This window comes from Panulirus ornatus, chromosome 17 (genome assembly GCF_036320965.1).
Source record: "Panulirus ornatus isolate Po-2019 chromosome 17, ASM3632096v1, whole genome shotgun sequence".
Classification (NCBI taxonomy): Eukaryota; Metazoa; Arthropoda; class Malacostraca; order Decapoda; family Palinuridae; genus Panulirus; species Panulirus ornatus.
In genome coordinates, this window is record NC_092240.1 from 14,675,001 (window position 1) to 14,692,500 (window position 17,500).

The 17,500-nt window shown below is 44.5% G+C and overlaps 1 protein-coding gene and 1 long non-coding RNA gene across 6 annotated transcripts in view; one reads left to right on the top strand and one right to left on the bottom strand.

Moving 5' to 3' along the window:
- The window catches only part of LOC139754568 (uncharacterized), a 52,787-nt gene extending 47,227 nt beyond the window's left edge, over nucleotides 1-5,560 (bottom strand). The window contains exon 1 of one of the 5 annotated variants that reach the window (XM_071671942.1): nucleotides 4,790-5,560. In XM_071671942.1, coding sequence (XP_071528043.1) covers nucleotides 4,790-4,841 — 52 coding nt within the window. In that variant the 5' untranslated portion in view covers nucleotides 4,842-5,560. The remainder of the gene's footprint in view (nucleotides 1-4,789) is intronic. The other 4 variants (XM_071671939.1, XM_071671943.1, XM_071671940.1 and 1 more) reach the window with 4 other exon arrangements.
- Nucleotides 1-17,500, top strand: part of LOC139754461 (uncharacterized) — a 130,945-nt gene that overhangs the window by 55,906 nt on the left and 57,539 nt on the right. The window lies entirely within an intron of this gene.

The window sequence follows — 17,500 nt, forward strand, 5'->3', positions numbered from 1 at the left end:
TTTTTTTTTTTTACTATTATGATCAAGCACTTCGTCCTCATTTTTCAATGACTAAATTCCGGACATGAAGTTGACTACCCAACTTTGGTGTTTTTTTTTTTATTTCGTTCTCTCCCCTCCTACGTCTCTCTATCTTTCATTCTCTCTCTCTCTCTCTCTCTCTCTCTCTCTCTCTCTCTCTCTCTCTCTCTCTCTCTCTCTCTCCAATCGATACGTCCACCTCGCTCTTCCGCTTTGTCTGTCTGTCTGTCTCTCTCTCTCTCTCTCTCTCTCTCTCTCTCTCTCTCTCTCTCTCTCACACACACACACACAATCTCCCATATTCTCAAAGCAATACACAGCACCAAACCTTCATTCCACATACACACATTTTCCATCACCCGGGTGGTTGTTGGTACTACCAGCTGAGACACATTATGTAAGATTACCAACCTAATTCGTGTTCACGGACCCAAGGACGTGCTAATGCGACTGACCTCGCCTCGTTACCTTAATACGCAAGCCCACTCACACTGTTATGAAATATATAAAGTACTTGGTCTTGTGTAAATCATATAAAAATATTATGAAAATATACGACTTTTAATTCTTTTTTTATGAAGTAATGTAAAATTTAAAAAGCATTTGGTATTGTGAAAGTATTTAGATTATATAACATACTTCGTATTGTGGAAATGTATTATAAAGTACCTTGTACTATGAAAATACATGATATCTAAAGTACTTTGTATGATTATATATATATATATATATATATATATATATATATATATATATATATATATATATATATATATACACAAAGTACATGGTATTATGAAAGCATTCAAAAAGCATAAAGTATTTGGTATCATAAGAAAAATATTGAACACAAGATACTTTTTACTTTGACAATATATAAACGAATGAGGTACTTCGAATTTTGAAAATATATGAAACTTTTACTTATCATGGATCCATATACGCACTTGATATCGGGAAAATATAAAAAGGAAACATATAGAGTACTTTGTATTATGAAAATATATGAAATACTTGCAATATTGAGGGAAAAAGTGATCAGTACTTAAAATACTTATACGTTTTCTTTCTGAAAGATACTCTTCATATTCAGGCTGCTTGTCAATTACTGAAATGAAAGAGGAGGGAGGGGGATGGGGGGGGGGTCCAATTATCCAAAATGAATTGCTCTGATCATTTTATAGTTATTGTATGATCTGGTCATGTAATCGCCTGGTCATGTGATCGTACAACAATCATATGGTCATCCAGATCCTTCAATCATCCAGCCATCAGATAATCTGTAGTATTCATCCATCTTCTCATCCAATCACGCTGATTATTACCAATCGCTTGCTCTTCTTCAGCCGTCCTTAATTGACCCATCATTCACTCCAATCAGGCATCCACGCGTCTAATCATTCCTGTATCCAATCCTCATAACATCTAAACATCCAAGCACTCACTCAGCCACGTATCCATTCATATGGCATCAACTTATCCGAGCCTCCAAGCATCTATTCATCTAAGGTATCCATTCATCAAGGCGTACAATTCATCCACTCACCCAGGCATCCATGGCATCCATTCATCCAGGCGTACATGCATCCAGGCATCCACTTACCGAAGCATCGACCCATCCAAGTGCTCCTTCACCCAGGCATCCATTCCTCCAGGCATATATCTAGCTGATCATCTATCCTCCATTCATTCATTCATCTAAGCATCCATCCATCCAGGCATCCATTCACCCAGCTATCTGTTCATCCAGGCATCTATTCACCCAGCCATCTATTCATCAAGGCATCCATTCATCCAGCTATATGTTCACCCAGGCATCCATTCACCCAACTATCTGTTCATCCAGGCATCCATTCCTCTAAGCATTCACTCATCCACTCGCCTAAGCACCCACTGACCCCAGACAATGTACTCCCACTATCATGTCTTTCACCTCGAGCAAAAGAGACGTAAACAGACGATTATTGTGGAGTTCATACACTGTGGGATATGTGCACCTCATTTCATGTTTATATATATATATATATATATATATATATATATATATATATATATATATATATATATATATATGCCTGGGGATATGGGGAGAAAGAATACTTCCCACGTATTCCCTGCGTGTCGTAGGCGACTAAAAGGGAAGGGAGCGGGGGGCTGAAAATCCTCCCCTCTCGTTTTTTTTTTTTTTTTTTTTTTTAAATTTTCCAAAAGAAGGAACAGAGGAGGGGGCCAGGTGAGGATATTCCCTCAAAAGCCCAGTGCTCTGTTCTTAACGCTACCTCGCTAACGCGGAAAATGGCGAATAATATGAAAGAATATATACATACGTATAACGTGTGGATAAAAGACATGCGAAGAAAGAAATGCGCTTTCTATGTCGTGTCACTCTGGTGACATGACTAACTGAAAGTGTTGTTGTTCTTGTGGCTTTGACATGAGCAACACGTCACCAGCAAGGCCAGGGGGAGAGGCAACGGTTGAATTGGTCTCAAGGTGAGAGTGAGTTTGACTTTAGACTGTTGGTCTAGCTTCAGGGAGAGAGAGAGAGAGGGGGGGAGAGAGAGAGGGGGGAGAGAGAGAGAGGGGGGGAGAGAGAGAGGGGGGAGAGAGAGAGAGAGGGAGGGGGGGAGAGAGAGAGGGGGGGAGAGAGAGGGAGAGAGAGAGAGAGAGAGAGAGAGAGAGAGAGAGAGAGAGAGAGAGAGAGAGAGAGAGAGAGAGAGAGAGAGTGTCGGTGATCGACGTGAAGAACCCAGACAAACGACCTAATATCTTGTTATGCCGGTATTGTACCTATAAGGTGTAGGATCACCTTACACACTGTAACATTGTCTGGTTCCAATCGTCAAATTTCGATCTTCAAAAAATCTTTCATTCAAATGATCAAAATCCTCCAGATCCCACTGACGACGAAGCACTCAATGCTTGAACCCTAACAAAGTGGAACACTAATACGGTGAAACCCACTGATTTGCTGCGAAATCTAATCCTATCATCTAGGTAAACGTGTGACTTTACAGGGATCTAACTCCCCTTCCTCACCTCTGCTATGTCCTCTAGACGTGGTGTCCCTTCTCGGTTCATTCTCATACGTAACCTGATCTTTAAATGGCCGGGGTATGAGCATCGGCTCATTCTCGTACGTAACCTGACCTTTGAATGGCCAGGCTATGAGCACCTTCACCACGCACATGAATCGCTATTCTTTAGGCAAATTCGTCTGCTCTCCGAAAGAGCTGTCCTCCCACGTCTAAAACATCATTTTCACTGAAAGGAGTTCTGCAGGGGGGTCTCGTATGTCCCCTCCCTGTCTGTAATACCCTCGCACACACGTATTTTCTATTCCGCTCAGGTCGACATTCATATAATCAGTGAACGAGAAGTAATCCCTATGATATACAGCGATAATCCCCATTGCTTACCGACTGTTTCTTGACACACGCATAACCCTTGAGACAGGTCAGTTACATTTCCTGGCGGCTGACATCTTGAAACTCGCCTCGAGCTAACCCACAGAGGTGTCCCAAGGACACGACCCCTCGCTTACATCTAGACTGGTGAACCTACCCAAAGAACTGGAGCATTAGTTTACACTACAGGGAACCCACTTTGAGATGTCTCGTCCGTCTCTGACAATAGCAGTATCCACCTCTAGCATGGGAGAGAGAGAGAGAGAGAGAGAGAGAGAGAGAGAGAGAGAGAGAGAGAGAGAGAGAGAGAGAGGTGGGGGGGTGTGGACCTTGAGTGGACCTTGTGTGCATTGTGAAAGCACCCAGACTGTACAAGACTGCTGTCCTGTTTATTCCTAGTCACTCCCCACAAGTGTGTGTGTAAACAGAGCCAGGTTCTCTATCCACGTAAAGGTCCTCCTCCTATAACACGATTCCTTTCTCCTCAGTAACACACCTAAACTGGGGGAGGGGGAACTCGAGTGTGTGTTTCTCTCTCTCTCTCTCAGAGCAACACATGGTGGAAATGTCCGAGCGTTTCTCCCAGCAAGGCAAGATTAACACCTCAGCTCGACACTATGGTAACAAAGGAGTATTTTCAACAGGCAGGAACTTATTTATTCCCGCAAGGCGGCACTGTTTACTGAAGAGAGAAATCACTTCTACATGCTTTTATAAGATAACACGAAGAGATCTACTGGAGAGGATGGCTAATATTGGTTGGTGGAAAGGGCGGAAAAGGGGGGAAAGAATGAAGAATAACAATAATAATGTGTCCAACGATTGGGAGAGAGAGAGAGAGAGAGAGAGAGAGAGAGAGAGAGAGAGAGAGAGAGAGAGAGAGAGAGAAAAAAAAACAAAGAATGAGAACTGGCCGTGAGTGACGGAAGTGAGAGGAGTCGTTGGCATGGCAAGTGGAATTCCTGTTCTGTTTTTTGTTTTTTAGCGAAGGATTTATAAGAAAGATCAAAAACAACACATGAAAATGGGTTGGATTAGATAATGGTTAAGGTCATTTACATAGCATCAATGGAATGTTAATTAGCATAATATCACGGTTACTATGGCCTAACAAATGTCTTTTTGGGATCAACTCCTATTTCCTACTTATCAGTTAACTTGTCATTCACTTGAATATCATTAGGATATACGAGGACTAACATATCTGAAATCATACCTGACATATCAAGTCACAATCTATTAAAAAAAATCTAAAGGGATATTAGTTATAGTAGTTTACGTGAAGCTTTAAAGAGAACGGATTGTGGGCCTAACACTCTAGTACACGTCTAGAACGAAACAGCTTCCTGAACTGTTCATACCTTCCGTTTTCTTCTGCTCTACCTTCTTCCCGGTGTTCTTCTTATTCGCCATCCTTCACTCAGTCCCGCCTCTGCAACACTGTGTTACAGACGTCTTCCGGCGATGGCTCGTGGCGTTCCTGCACCCGACGACGAGGTAGTAAGGGAAGGGAAGCTTAGCTTACACCACTTACGATGCCTGGCACTCGTGGCACTGTTTCGATAACACGGGAGGGAGGAGCCGATCTGACAGCCCAAGCGAGCTCCCTCTCTCCCTATTTCTCTCTCTATCACGCGTTCAAATCGTCGTCCTCGTCTTCGGCCGCTCGCTTTATGTCTCGTGGACTGGGGCACTCGCGGATCTCTACACTGTCCTACGCAAGAGAGAGAGAGAGACAGACAGAGATACACACACGTGTGATCCCGGTCTAGTGCGGAACAGACGGGGACTAGAGAGGACGGGACAGACGGGCACTACTGAGGCCGTCACCCTAGTTCCTCACCTAGCCGTCCGCGTCGCTACCATCGCCCAAACGTAAACAACACGGCCGGCATCAGCACACGCGGCTTCCACGTCACTACGTCCCACTCCATAGACTCGGCGCGCAATTCAAAGCGGCAGATCGCCTCCCGGGGCCGGTGCTCTGTCTACCCTTAACGCAGGGGAACGATCCTTAACCTCTCCTGCGGCAGGGAGTGACCACAGCGTAGACAACAGGCGGTAATAGATAGATACATCGACCCAATAGGCAATTGTGGCCGCGGTAGCGAGCAGTATACACAACAACCTCCTCCTCCTCTCCCCAGCCACTCCCCCTTACCACCGGTACCCTCTCCTACTCCCAGACCCAGCAACCCCCCCTGGGTCAACAGGTCCACCACCACCTCCCCCCTACTGCCGGAGCTGCCGCCCCTCCTCCTCCTCCTGGGGAGGGTGGGTCCCATCCACCAAGACCCGACCCGGACCCCACCACCATCCCGGCGCGCCGGCTCCACAACAGCTGTGTGGGCGACGCAAGCTACGTGGACGAGGGCGGCCTTATGTAACCCTCCGTCCGTTGTAACTCTCGCTTTCGTTCCTGATTACTAATTCATTATTTTACGAATGTGGTGAAGATAATTCATGCATAATTCATGATGAATTATTACCACTGATGCTGGATGTATAATAATAATTTACATATATGTTTAGCTATTACACAAGACGTCCGTCTGGCGTGGCGAGGGTTGCCTAGTAACAAGATAGTTCCTGGCTAGTGGCGGAGGGAGGCGCTCTCTCTCTGGAAGACTTTTTTTTCCCCCGAGGTTTTAACACGGCTGTAGACGGTGTTCGAGGAGGAGGTGGGGTAGGCCCTTGGGTGAGGACTGAGGAGGCTGGAGGGGTAGTGTTGGGGATGATGATGAAATCAGGAGGAGAGGCATCGAGGAGGAGGGAGGGAGGGATGTGGGCGGGGTCATAGGGAGAGGGAGAGAACAGGGACCCTGCGTGGGGTCGATGATCGCCATGATGGTGGTGCTGGGGAGGAGGTGTACCATAGAGTGGGTACGATGGTGGCGCTGGGGAGGAGGTGTACCATGAGGTGGAGTATGGCAATGGTGGGTGGGGAGGTAGCATATGGTCTTGGGGATGGTTGTGGTGGGGAGGTGTACCATAGGGTGGGGATGGTTGTGGTGGGGAGGAGGTGTACCGTAGGTTGGGAATGGTGGTGGTGGGGAGGTGTACCATAGGGTAGGTATGGTGGTGATGGGGAGGTGGTGTACCATAGGGTAGGAGTGGTGGTGGTGGGGAGGTGGTGTACCATAGGGCGGGTACAGCTTTTTTGGGAGGTGTATCATGAGGTGGGGATGGTGGTGCTGGGGAGGAGGTATTCCATAGGGTGGGGATGGTGGAGGTAAGGAGGTGTACCATAGGATGGGGATGGTGATTCCTGGAGAGGTGTGCCATAAGATGGTGTTGGTGGAGAAGTGTACCATCGGGTGTTGGAGATGGGGTTGGTGGGTAGTGTGCCGTAAGGTGGGGATAATGGTAGAAGGTGTACCATAAGGCAGGACTGAGGGATGTGGTGAAAGTTGTACGTTGAGATGGTAGGGGTGATGGAAAGGTGTACCTTAGGACAGGAACCTTATTGGGTAGTGTACCATGCGGTGTGGAGAGTGGCAGTGAGGCTGAGGTTTAGGGGTATGGTTGAGGAAGGTACCGTAAGGTGGGAGGGATAATGGTGCTGGGGAGCGCACAGTGAGATGGAACTAACGGAGATCAGTATATGACGTCTGAAAGGAAAGGATTGTCTCCGTGAAACATGTCGTGTATTGCAAAGTGTCAATAAACAAATAGAACTCTAGTTGAATTGAGATTGACCCTTCATGAAACTATCACAGAGAGAGAGAGAGAGAGAGAGAGAGAGAGAGAGAGAGAGAGAGAGAGAGAGAGAGAGAGAATCACAGGGTGGGTGAAGGGACGAAGGTCCTGGGAGCATTTAAGAATGTGTGGAATAAGGAGTCTTTATTTGGGAGGGCGAAAATGTGCTTGTTCAAAGGTATAGTAGCTCCAAGTGTTACATACATGCGAGGCGTGGGATATAGAGGAGGATGTTCGGTGGAAGAAGGATGTGTTGGACATGAAGTATATGAGGAGAATATGTGGTGTGTGGTGGTTTGATCAAGTAAGTAATAAATGAGTAAAAGAGATGTGTGGTAATAAAAAGTGTCGTTCAGAGAGCTGGAGAGGGTGTGCCGCAATGGTTTGGCCATATGGAGAGAATTTGTGAGGAGAGGTTGACAAAGAAGGAATAAGAGTCAGAAGTGGAGGGAACAAGAAGAGCGGGGAGACCAAATTGGAGACTGAAGGATGGAGTGAAGAAGATTTTGAGAGATCATGGCCTGAACAGGCAGGAGGGTGAAAGGCGTGCATAGGATAGCGTGAATTGAACGAATTGGTATACAGGGGCTGACGTGCTGTCAATGAACTGAACCAGGGCATGTGAACTTGCCAGGGTAACCCATGGAAAGGCATATGGGGCCTAGTTGTAGATAGGGAACTGTGGTTTCGGTGCGTTACACATGACAGCTAGAGAATGGATATGAGCGAATGCGCCTTCCTTCATGTTTCTTGAACTACCTCGTAAACCCCGGGAGTTGCGATCAAGAACGAAATCATATATATATATATATATATTATACGTGTGTGTGTGTGTGTGTGTGTGTGTGTTTATTCATTTACATGAACAGTCTAGATCACAAGTACACACAGAACCCAGCTAAATAAGACAAAACAGGAGAAGGATCGGCTCTTGATAACACGAGAGGATGGTCCATTCAAACAACACTTACTGGAAGGAGTAAGTGTAGGAAGGCAGTGCACGCATGTGTTAATAGCATATAATCCTCCGAAACGGAACTAATGTACAATGAAGACAGTGAAGGAAACAATCACGATGGATCATGAGGCAGTCAGTCAAACACGCACACCTCGGAGATGGTGCGGAACAGACGATAGAGGAGGTCATTTATAAAGAGATGGAGAACTTGGGTTCTCTTGGAGATGGAGAATCATACAGACAGACACAGCCTCTTTACGTTATGTCTATAGAATGCTTACCTGTCACCAGCATGTCACTGAGGCATAATAGCCTCAGTGTGACTAAAGCATCCTTATCAAATCTTCATAGATAATAGCAATGATTCTCAGAATCTCATACACGATGCACCAGTTGCCTAAGAGTGATCATGTAATGCTTAAGTTTATGTGGTAAATGAAGACGATAGAAGAGCTGTCGTGAAATCTAAGTTAAAGAAATGGTAGAAATGAGAAAACTGCATAGAGCTCATCAGTTTCTATGGTTACGTAGATTGGGAAATGGTGTTCAGTAGCCAGGCACCAGGACACTATGTTGAAAGGTTCTGTGAAATGAACAATGAAGGAGTAGAGAGGTTCATACCTTTAGCTTTAAACAAAAGGAAGGATGAGCAAGAGGTAGGAATGGTTGACTACGATATTAAACGTAGGAGTTTCGTGATGTGCTGTGGTAAGGCTATAGGCAAAACCTCATCCAACCAGCATTCATAAGGTACAATAGAGCGAGAAATGAGTAAAGTAGGCTGAGGAAAGAGGGAACTATGAAAAGAATATCGTGGACAACGCAGGAAATGATTCTGAAGTTGTCCACATATTCTTCTGGCGTATAATTTATTTACCGAGCAGCCAGTCAGGCTGAAGGATTCAGCGTGAAGCGAAGCAGAGGACGATTTCATGATGTGCGAGGAAGTGAACAAGTTCGAAAATGTTTCCACAGCGGAGGGATTGGATACCTTGAAAATATCTAGAAAAGAGATCCTCAGAATATTAAAGGGTCATGATCCAATTAAGCATGGCGTTTCTCCATGGGTCAGATACACTACACAGAGTACCAGTGGAGTAGAATGGGGTAAACATGTGTCTCTGTCTATGAAAAGAGACCCGGAATTATAGATCCGTCTCCTTGACGAGCATAGTTTGCAAGGTGCCGGAAAAGGTAATAGGAAAGCATTGAGATGGCTCCTTGCAAAGTAAAAACTACTTGTGTTGGAAACAACACAGATCTGGGGAAAGGATGTCATGTGCATGCTTGCACGTCGCCCCTTCTACACCACATCGTTCCAGGTTCCTCTCTCCTATGCACACCTCACATCATCCTATACGTTCAGGTTCCGAACTTTCAAAGCATCTTTCACGCCGTTCTTCCACCTCCTTGTTTTTCCCTTTTTTCCTTGTTCTCTCTTCTTCTGAGATATAGACACATACAAACTCATCATACTCTTCTCACTCATCCTCTCCATGTGTCCAAACCATTTCAGCACATCCTTTTCAGCTCTCTCATACAAACGCATCTTACTACCACTCCTCTTTTACCCTAAACTTCTCATACGATCAACCCCCCTCCACAACACATGTTGTCCTCAAACATCTAACAATTTCCAGCGCTTCCACCTCCTCTTTCACATTTTTGCTGAAGGCCCACATCTCGCATTCACACAGCACCGACTGTGACTGTTACATCATCAAACATGTTCATCTTTGCCCTTTAAGACAATGGTGGAGTATAGTTGGTACAGTGATCTCGACTCGCTAAATCATGAATAGCTCTAAACAGATTATCTTTATTTAGACGAATATGTTAGCGGATGAGGATGATTGTGCATTTGTTGGATTGATGTGACTGAATGCATCTTCAAGTCTGTATTTCATGCGTTAGACATCAGGAAATATTGCAAAGCCTTGGATTTGATTATGAACGACAGATGTGTATTAATCAGTGATCAAGTAAGCATAATGGTATGTGTGTGTATGAATGAGATGAAGTATGATTTATGTGTATGATTGGTGTAGTGTGTGTGTGTGCGTGTGCGTGTGGTGTGGTTTGTGTGTGTGTATGCCTGTGTGTGGTGTGTGTATGTGTGTGTTCTACTGTTTCTCGTTTTGTAATACCAATCACAGGGACGGGTTTATTTTACTTTTGAAAGAATATCCATCATAACCTGTTTTTGAGAGCGGGTTGTTGACGTCATTATTTTATTCTCTTCTTCTGCCTTTGCTGATGTCTCAATAACTGTGCTGGGTAGACGGAATCTCGGCCTGGGGGGGGGGGGGGAAGCTTTTTATCATCCATCCTGCACACTTGAGGGAGATTACTGGGAGTATCACAGTTTTGTGTCAAATGAGTTTAAATCTTCGAGAAAATCATCTTTTTTTTTTCTTTTCTAAGTCAGTGTTTCAGATATTTACCTCCAGCCACTCGAACGATTCGGTCGCTGAAATGGTAGAGAATAAAAGAGAGAGAGAGAGAGAGAGAGAGAGAGAGAGAGAGAGAGAGAGAGAGAGAGAGAGAGAGACCCAGTAGCCGAGGTGTAAAATAAGATATTACCATTTGGTGAAAGTGAGTCATAATGTTTTTTTTTTTTGAGGTTTGTAACATTTTGAGGAGTTCTGTACCGACTTGCGTAAAAAAAAAAACCGGACATTATCTGTGGAGAGAGAAAAAAAAGGTCGTCTTGTTTTACGACCTAATGTTTCCCAGAGAGAGGAAAAAAAAAAGGTCGTCTTGTTTTACGACCTAATGTTTCCCAGAACGACTTAAAGAACGACTGCTTTTCCCCAGCATAATCGACTTTATTTTCTTTTTTTTTTTTTTTTTTTTTTTTACAGCCTTGTGGATGCTCTGGGTTCACAATACTGTGTTCTGGCCTTTTAAGATGTCGCATGAGTAATGCGATACGTGCAGCGGCAGGAGGTTTACAATACAATTTGACTTGCGACAACACGATTTGACTTGCGATTTTCTTCTTCTTCTTCTTAGAGAGAGAGAGAGGGAGATAGAGAGAGGGAGATAGAGAGAGAGAGAGGGAGATAGAGAGAGAGAGAGAGGGAGAGAGAGAGGGAGAGAGAGAGAGAGAGAGAGAGAGAGGGAGAGAGAGAGAGAGAGAGAGAGAGAGGGAGAGAGGGAGGGAGGGAGAGAGGGAGGGAGAGAGGGAGGGAGAGAGGGAGGGAGAGAGAGAGAGAGAGAGAGAGGGAGGGAGAGGGAGAGGGAGAGAGAGAGAGAGAGAGACTTAAAAGATGCCGACCTGGACTTACAAACAGGTAGGGATGAACCTTACTCCGCCAGTTTACCAAAAGCTTTGTAAGTGTTATTTCCTAGTTACCGAGACGTAAAGGTAACTTAGAAACACGTTATAAGAAATGATGATTGAAGCATTTTCTTTTTTTCTTGTGTTAACTGAGACGGATCGGACAGTTTTGAGGCACGAATCAAGGCCATGTAATATATATATATATATATATATATATATATATATATATATATATATATATATATACACACCCTAGCCTGAGTCGGGTACCTATTTCATCGACCAACCTCAAGGGATGGATGAACAGCTGGATTGACTGTGGACCAACTGCCACAAATAGGATTCAAACCTATGCCCTCGACCCTGGGCGGCCAGTGAATAAGTCATCGTCTTTGTTGTACACTGTTATTGGTGTATTCATGATTTGCATAAATCTGAATATAGAAGAAGAAACATCATAGTCTCCTAAAACATTTATGGATTCGTATTCATTCCTCCTGAATTATCTTTATGGAGATAATGTCATCTTCCTCTCACTTCATAAGAGCAACGCGTCTGTGAATTTCAATTTGCCCTTTTTTTGCTCTCTCTCTCTCTCTCTCTCTCTCTCTCTCTCTCTCTCTCTCTCTCTCTCTCTCTCCCACAAACACACTCTCATTCCATCCTTTTATGTTTCACGTTACTACTCTGTATGCAAATGTCTCTCGCAGCCCAGTGCTCTCCTTTTATTGTGGACGACCTTGGGGGCAGAGACCAAGGAAGAGAGAGAGAGAGAGAGAGAGAGAGAGAGGCAGGGAGACTCGGTTCGCGCGACTGTATCGGGGGAGAAATGCAAATCTATTTTCGTGCTGTTCAAGAGGCCGTGTCATCTGTGTCATTGTGCTGGGGTTGGGGTGGGATGGGGAGGTCTGCTGGAGTGACGGTTATGAGGAGCGTCTGATAGACTCGCGTGTTTGATCTGTGTCGAAGGTGAGATGCTCGTTTCGGCCCGGGATGGAAAGGTGTTTCATTCCTGGTCAAATCTGTTTATATGTTGGTGGATGGTGGTGTTGAAGATCTTTGTCTAATAGAGTTCTTAAGATGTTATACTGGTGAACTGTGGTGGTGGTGAACTTTTGACGGAGTTATGTTGTTATTTCGGTGACCTGTAGTGATAAAGAACTTTGAACTTTTGATGGAGTTGTTACCCTGTGGTGATGAAGAACTTTGATAGATTTGTAAACTGTTTGTGTTGGTTGACTGATATGTTGAAGAACTCTGGTACACTTGTAAACTGTTCTGATGTTGGACTGTGGTGGTGAGGGACCATGTCTGATAGACTTGTAACTGCCATACTAGCAATCTGTAGTGATGAGTGTAACAAACGTGTAAATTGATCTCTACTGAAACACAACGATACATCAAAGTGGTTCATAGCTGCTGTATGACACTCCGTTGCTTTATTCTAAATCAGGACGTCTTTGTTAGAAATGCCTGTAAACTGATCCTTAGTGAAAAACTGCAGGATATATATATGACTGAGACAAGCTGAAAACACAGGCGTAAATGGACATAGGGAAAACAGCTCAGGCAGACAGGTGCACCAGCACACGAAGTTGTGGCATGGCGTTCCTTATGAGAGGCCTGGGATACGGAGTCTTGCCTGAACCACCTTTAGATCCGTACTCACGTTTTGGCCAGATTAATGGCCATCGACCTCCAAGAGGTCATGAGATCCTAAAAATAGGGTCATTACGAGAGGTCGTGTGGTGTGAGATCCGCAGGGTAACAACTTTGCTATTCATAGCCACAGTGGTCCATCTCGATCCCTCTTCGTGCTTTGGTCTAACCCTCTCTCTGGATTCTTGGTAGAATAGGGAAGTCTGTGCTGGTTGAATCGAAGGTTCTGATGAGCTGTCACGACACGAGGAGGAGGAGGAGGAGGAGGAGGAGGAAGGCTGAAGATACAGTAGTTTAACTATTGTTCAGCTCATAGGATCGAAACTTGTCAGCCACAGCATCACTAAGGATGCAGAGCACTGACAACTTAAAAGGTCTATTCAAATGCCTTATTTCAGAGTATATATATATATATATATATATATATATATATATATATATTTTTTTTTTTTTTTTTTTTTTTTTTTTTTTTTTATACTTTGTCGCTGTCTCCCGCGTTTGCGAGGTAGCGCAAGGAAACAGACGAAAGAAATGGCCCAACCCACCCCCATACACATGTATATACACACGTCCACACACGCAAATATACATACCTACACAGCTTTCCATGGTTTACCCCGGACGCTTCACATGCCTTGATTCAATCCACTGACAGCACGTCAACCCCTGTATACCACATCGCTCCAATTCACTCTATTCCTTGCCCTCCTTTCACCCTCCTGCATGTTCAGGCCCCGATCACACAAAATCCTTTTCACTCCATCTTTCCACCTCCAATTTGGTCTCCCTCTTCTCCTCGTTCCCTCCACCTCCGACACATATATCCTCTTGGTCAATCTTTCCTCACTCATTCTCTCCATGTGCCCAAACCATTTCAAAACACCCTCTTCTGCTCTCTCAACCACGCTCTTTTTATTTCCACACATCTCTCTTACCCTTACGTTACTTACTCGATCAAACCACCTCACACCACACATTGTCCTCAAACATCTCATTTCCAGCACATCCATCCTCCTGCGCACAACTCTATCCATAGCCCACGCCTCGCAACCATACAACATTGTTGGAACTACTATTCCTTCAAACATACCCATTTTTGCTTTCCGGGATAATGTTCTCGACTTCCACACATTTTTCAAGGCTCCCAAAATTTTCGCCCCCTCCCCCACCCTATGATCCACTTCCGCTTCCATGGTTCCATCCGCTGACAGATCCACTCCCAGATATCTAAAACACTTCACTTCCTCCAGTTTTTCTCCATTCAAACTCACCTCCCAATTGACTTGACCCTCAACCCTACTGTACCTAATAACCTTGCTCTTATTCACATTTACTCTTAACTTTCTTCTTCCACACACTTTACCAAACTCCGTCACCAGCTTCTGCAGTTTCTCACATGAATCCGCCACCAGCGCTGTATCATCAGCGAACAACAACTGACTCACTTCCCAAGCTCTCTCATCCCCAACAGACTTCATACTTGCCCCTCTTTCCAAGACTCTTGCATTTACCTCCCTAACAACCCCATCCATAAACAAATTAAACAACCATGGAGACATCACACACCCCTGCCGCAAACCTACATTCACTGAGAACCAATCACTTTCCTCTCTTCCTACACGTACACATGCCTTACATCCTCGATAAAAACTTTTCACTGCTTCTGACAACTTGCCTCCCACACCATATATTCTTAATACCTTCCACAGAGCATCTCTATCAACTCTATCATATGCCTTCTCCAGATCCATAAATGCTACATACAAATCCATTTGCTTTTCTAAGTATTTCTCACATACATTCTTCAAAGCAAACACCTGATCCACACATCCTCTACCACTTCTGAAACCACACTGCTCTTCCCCAATCTGATGCTCTGTACATGCCTTCACCCTCTCAATCAATACTCTCCCATATAATTTACCAGGAATACTCAACAAACTTATACCTCTGTAATTTGAGCACTCACTCTTATCCCCTTTGCCTTTGTACAATGGCACTATGCACGCATTCCGCCAATCCTCAGGCACCTCACCATGAGTCATACATACATTAAATAACCTTACCAACCAGTCAACAATAGTCACTCCCTTTTTTAATAAATTCCACTGCAATACCATCCAAACCTGCTGCCTTGCCGGCTTTCATCTTCCGCAAAGCTTTTACTACCTCTTTTCTGTTTACCAAATCATTTTCCCTAACCCTCTCACTTTGCACACCACCTGGACCCAAACATCCTATATCTGCCACTCTGTCATCAGACACATTCAACAAACCTTCAAAATACTCATTCCATCTCCTTCTCACATCACCACTACTTGTTATCACCTCCCCATTTACGCCCTTCACTGAAGTTCCCATTTGCTCCCTTGTCTTACGCACCCTATTTACCTCCTTCCATATATATATATATATATATATATATATATATCCTATGAGTACAACGATTACGATTTGATCACAGGTAAATAATGATGATAATAGTAATAAAGACGATTATTATTATTGTTAAACCAGAGAGCTGAGGAACTCAAGAAAACTGTTACAACCAGTAACTAAGACATTAACCTCTCTCGGGAAAGTCAACCAACCGGGTTGACCATCTCTTCTAAGCTTTTATCAAGCAGTATAACACCTTCGAGAGAGAGAGAGAGAGAGAGAGAGAGAGTGGTCTCCAGCTTTAATCACTTGGCAAGCACTATTGATATTGGCCTCATTGAAGCGTCTTCTCGTCTTTTGCAATATCTGGTTTGGGTCTTGTTGAATAAAATCAGAATAAGTCACAGCCTGGGCTTCCATTACCTCGTATATTTCTTGCACCAATTACTTTGTGGTTTAGCTCCGTGGTTCTTACTTTTTTTTATTGAACTAAATGACGTGTTCATAACTAAATTTCCAGTTTATAATATCTTATGATTTCTGTTCATCCACTTATCTCTTATCTTAAACTCCAGTTCTCATTATCATCGGCTAGGTCAAGTGCATCCATACAGCCAGCCAGATGACTTACGTTCCCTGGTTCCCGTGTACTTCAACATAGTGATCCGATCCGTGGCTATAGCCATTCACCTCCCACACTGAGAATAAGCCTCTACGTAGGCGAAAGCTTTACCCCGCCATTTCAACAATGTGTGTGTGTGTGTGTGTGTGTGGAAAGGTCCCAAGCTCAAACTGGCTTTGGGTGAAACGCACAGACGCATAAAATAAGAAGAGGAAGAGAGGAAAAAGAGGAGAGGAAAGAGGATCTTAAGATTTTCTTTTTTCTTTTAAGGATATGGAGAACCTGGGTTTTAGAATGTATGGAATAGGTTGAAGTTAATAGGACAAGTTTCTGCAGTTTGCATGATCGTCAGTCCTTACCCATGGCACAGTCACGCGATCACAGTTTCACATTTCATCATGTCTCCCTTCGTATGGACGGAGACGTAATGCGTCTCACTGAGTATCTCCCTTTCTCTCTCCGTTTTCTTTCAACAATCAGCACCCTGGTCTCCCTAACTCTGACCCTTGCGGGCCATATGGTTAGATGCCAGTAGTGTTGAAGATACATGGAAAAAAAAAATAATGTTGTGAGGTTGCGTTTATCTGAGGGTGTAGTGAAGATGCGTTTGATAGTGTTATCCTCCGTAGTGAAGATGATAGTGAGTGATAATAAGGTAAAGGAAACATACCGCATTTGCCCGACAGCGTTGGCTTTACAAGATACATTTTCTTCCCTCCTTGTAACCATATATACATGTAGTTGCTTTAGAATTTGTCCTATATGAATGGCATCATGGAAGGTACCACCGTAGTGTTTCTTTGTCTTGGTGTGTGTGTGTGTGTGTGTGTGTAAAGCCTCGCCAGATCAAGTCCTGGCACGGGCTTGTGTCAATGACAGCCCATTGTCAGGGTGTCATGACTGGCATAGGTCGGGGTGTGTGTGTGTGTGTTTTCTGGGTGCCATTACTGGCACAGGTCGAATGTATGTTCTCGAGGTGCTATTATTGGCACAAGCGGCGTGCGCGTTCTCCGGGTGCCATTACTGGCACAGGTCGCCTAGTGTGTGAAACTGTGAGTGTCGTGGCTTTCTTCACGTGGATGTGTGCGTTGTGTGACGTGAGCGCTGTGTTATGGTGACGTCCTCGTGGATGTGTGCGTTGTGTGACGTGAGCGCTGCGTTATGGTGACGTCCTCGTGGATGTGTGGGTTGTGTGACGTGAGCGCTGCGTTATGGTGACGTCCTCGTGGATGTGTGCGTGGTGTGACGTGAGCGCTGTGTTATGGTGATGTCCTCGTGGATGTGCGCGTTGTGTGACGTGAGCGCTGTGACGTCCTCAGGGCTTCCACATTTCCTCAAGTTTCTGTACTGTGCCAGATGTGAGAGTCTGTTAAGTGTTAACACACACACACACACACACACACACACACACACACACACACACACAGAGGTTTTAAGAAAGTATTTCATTATTACACTTCAGACGTTAT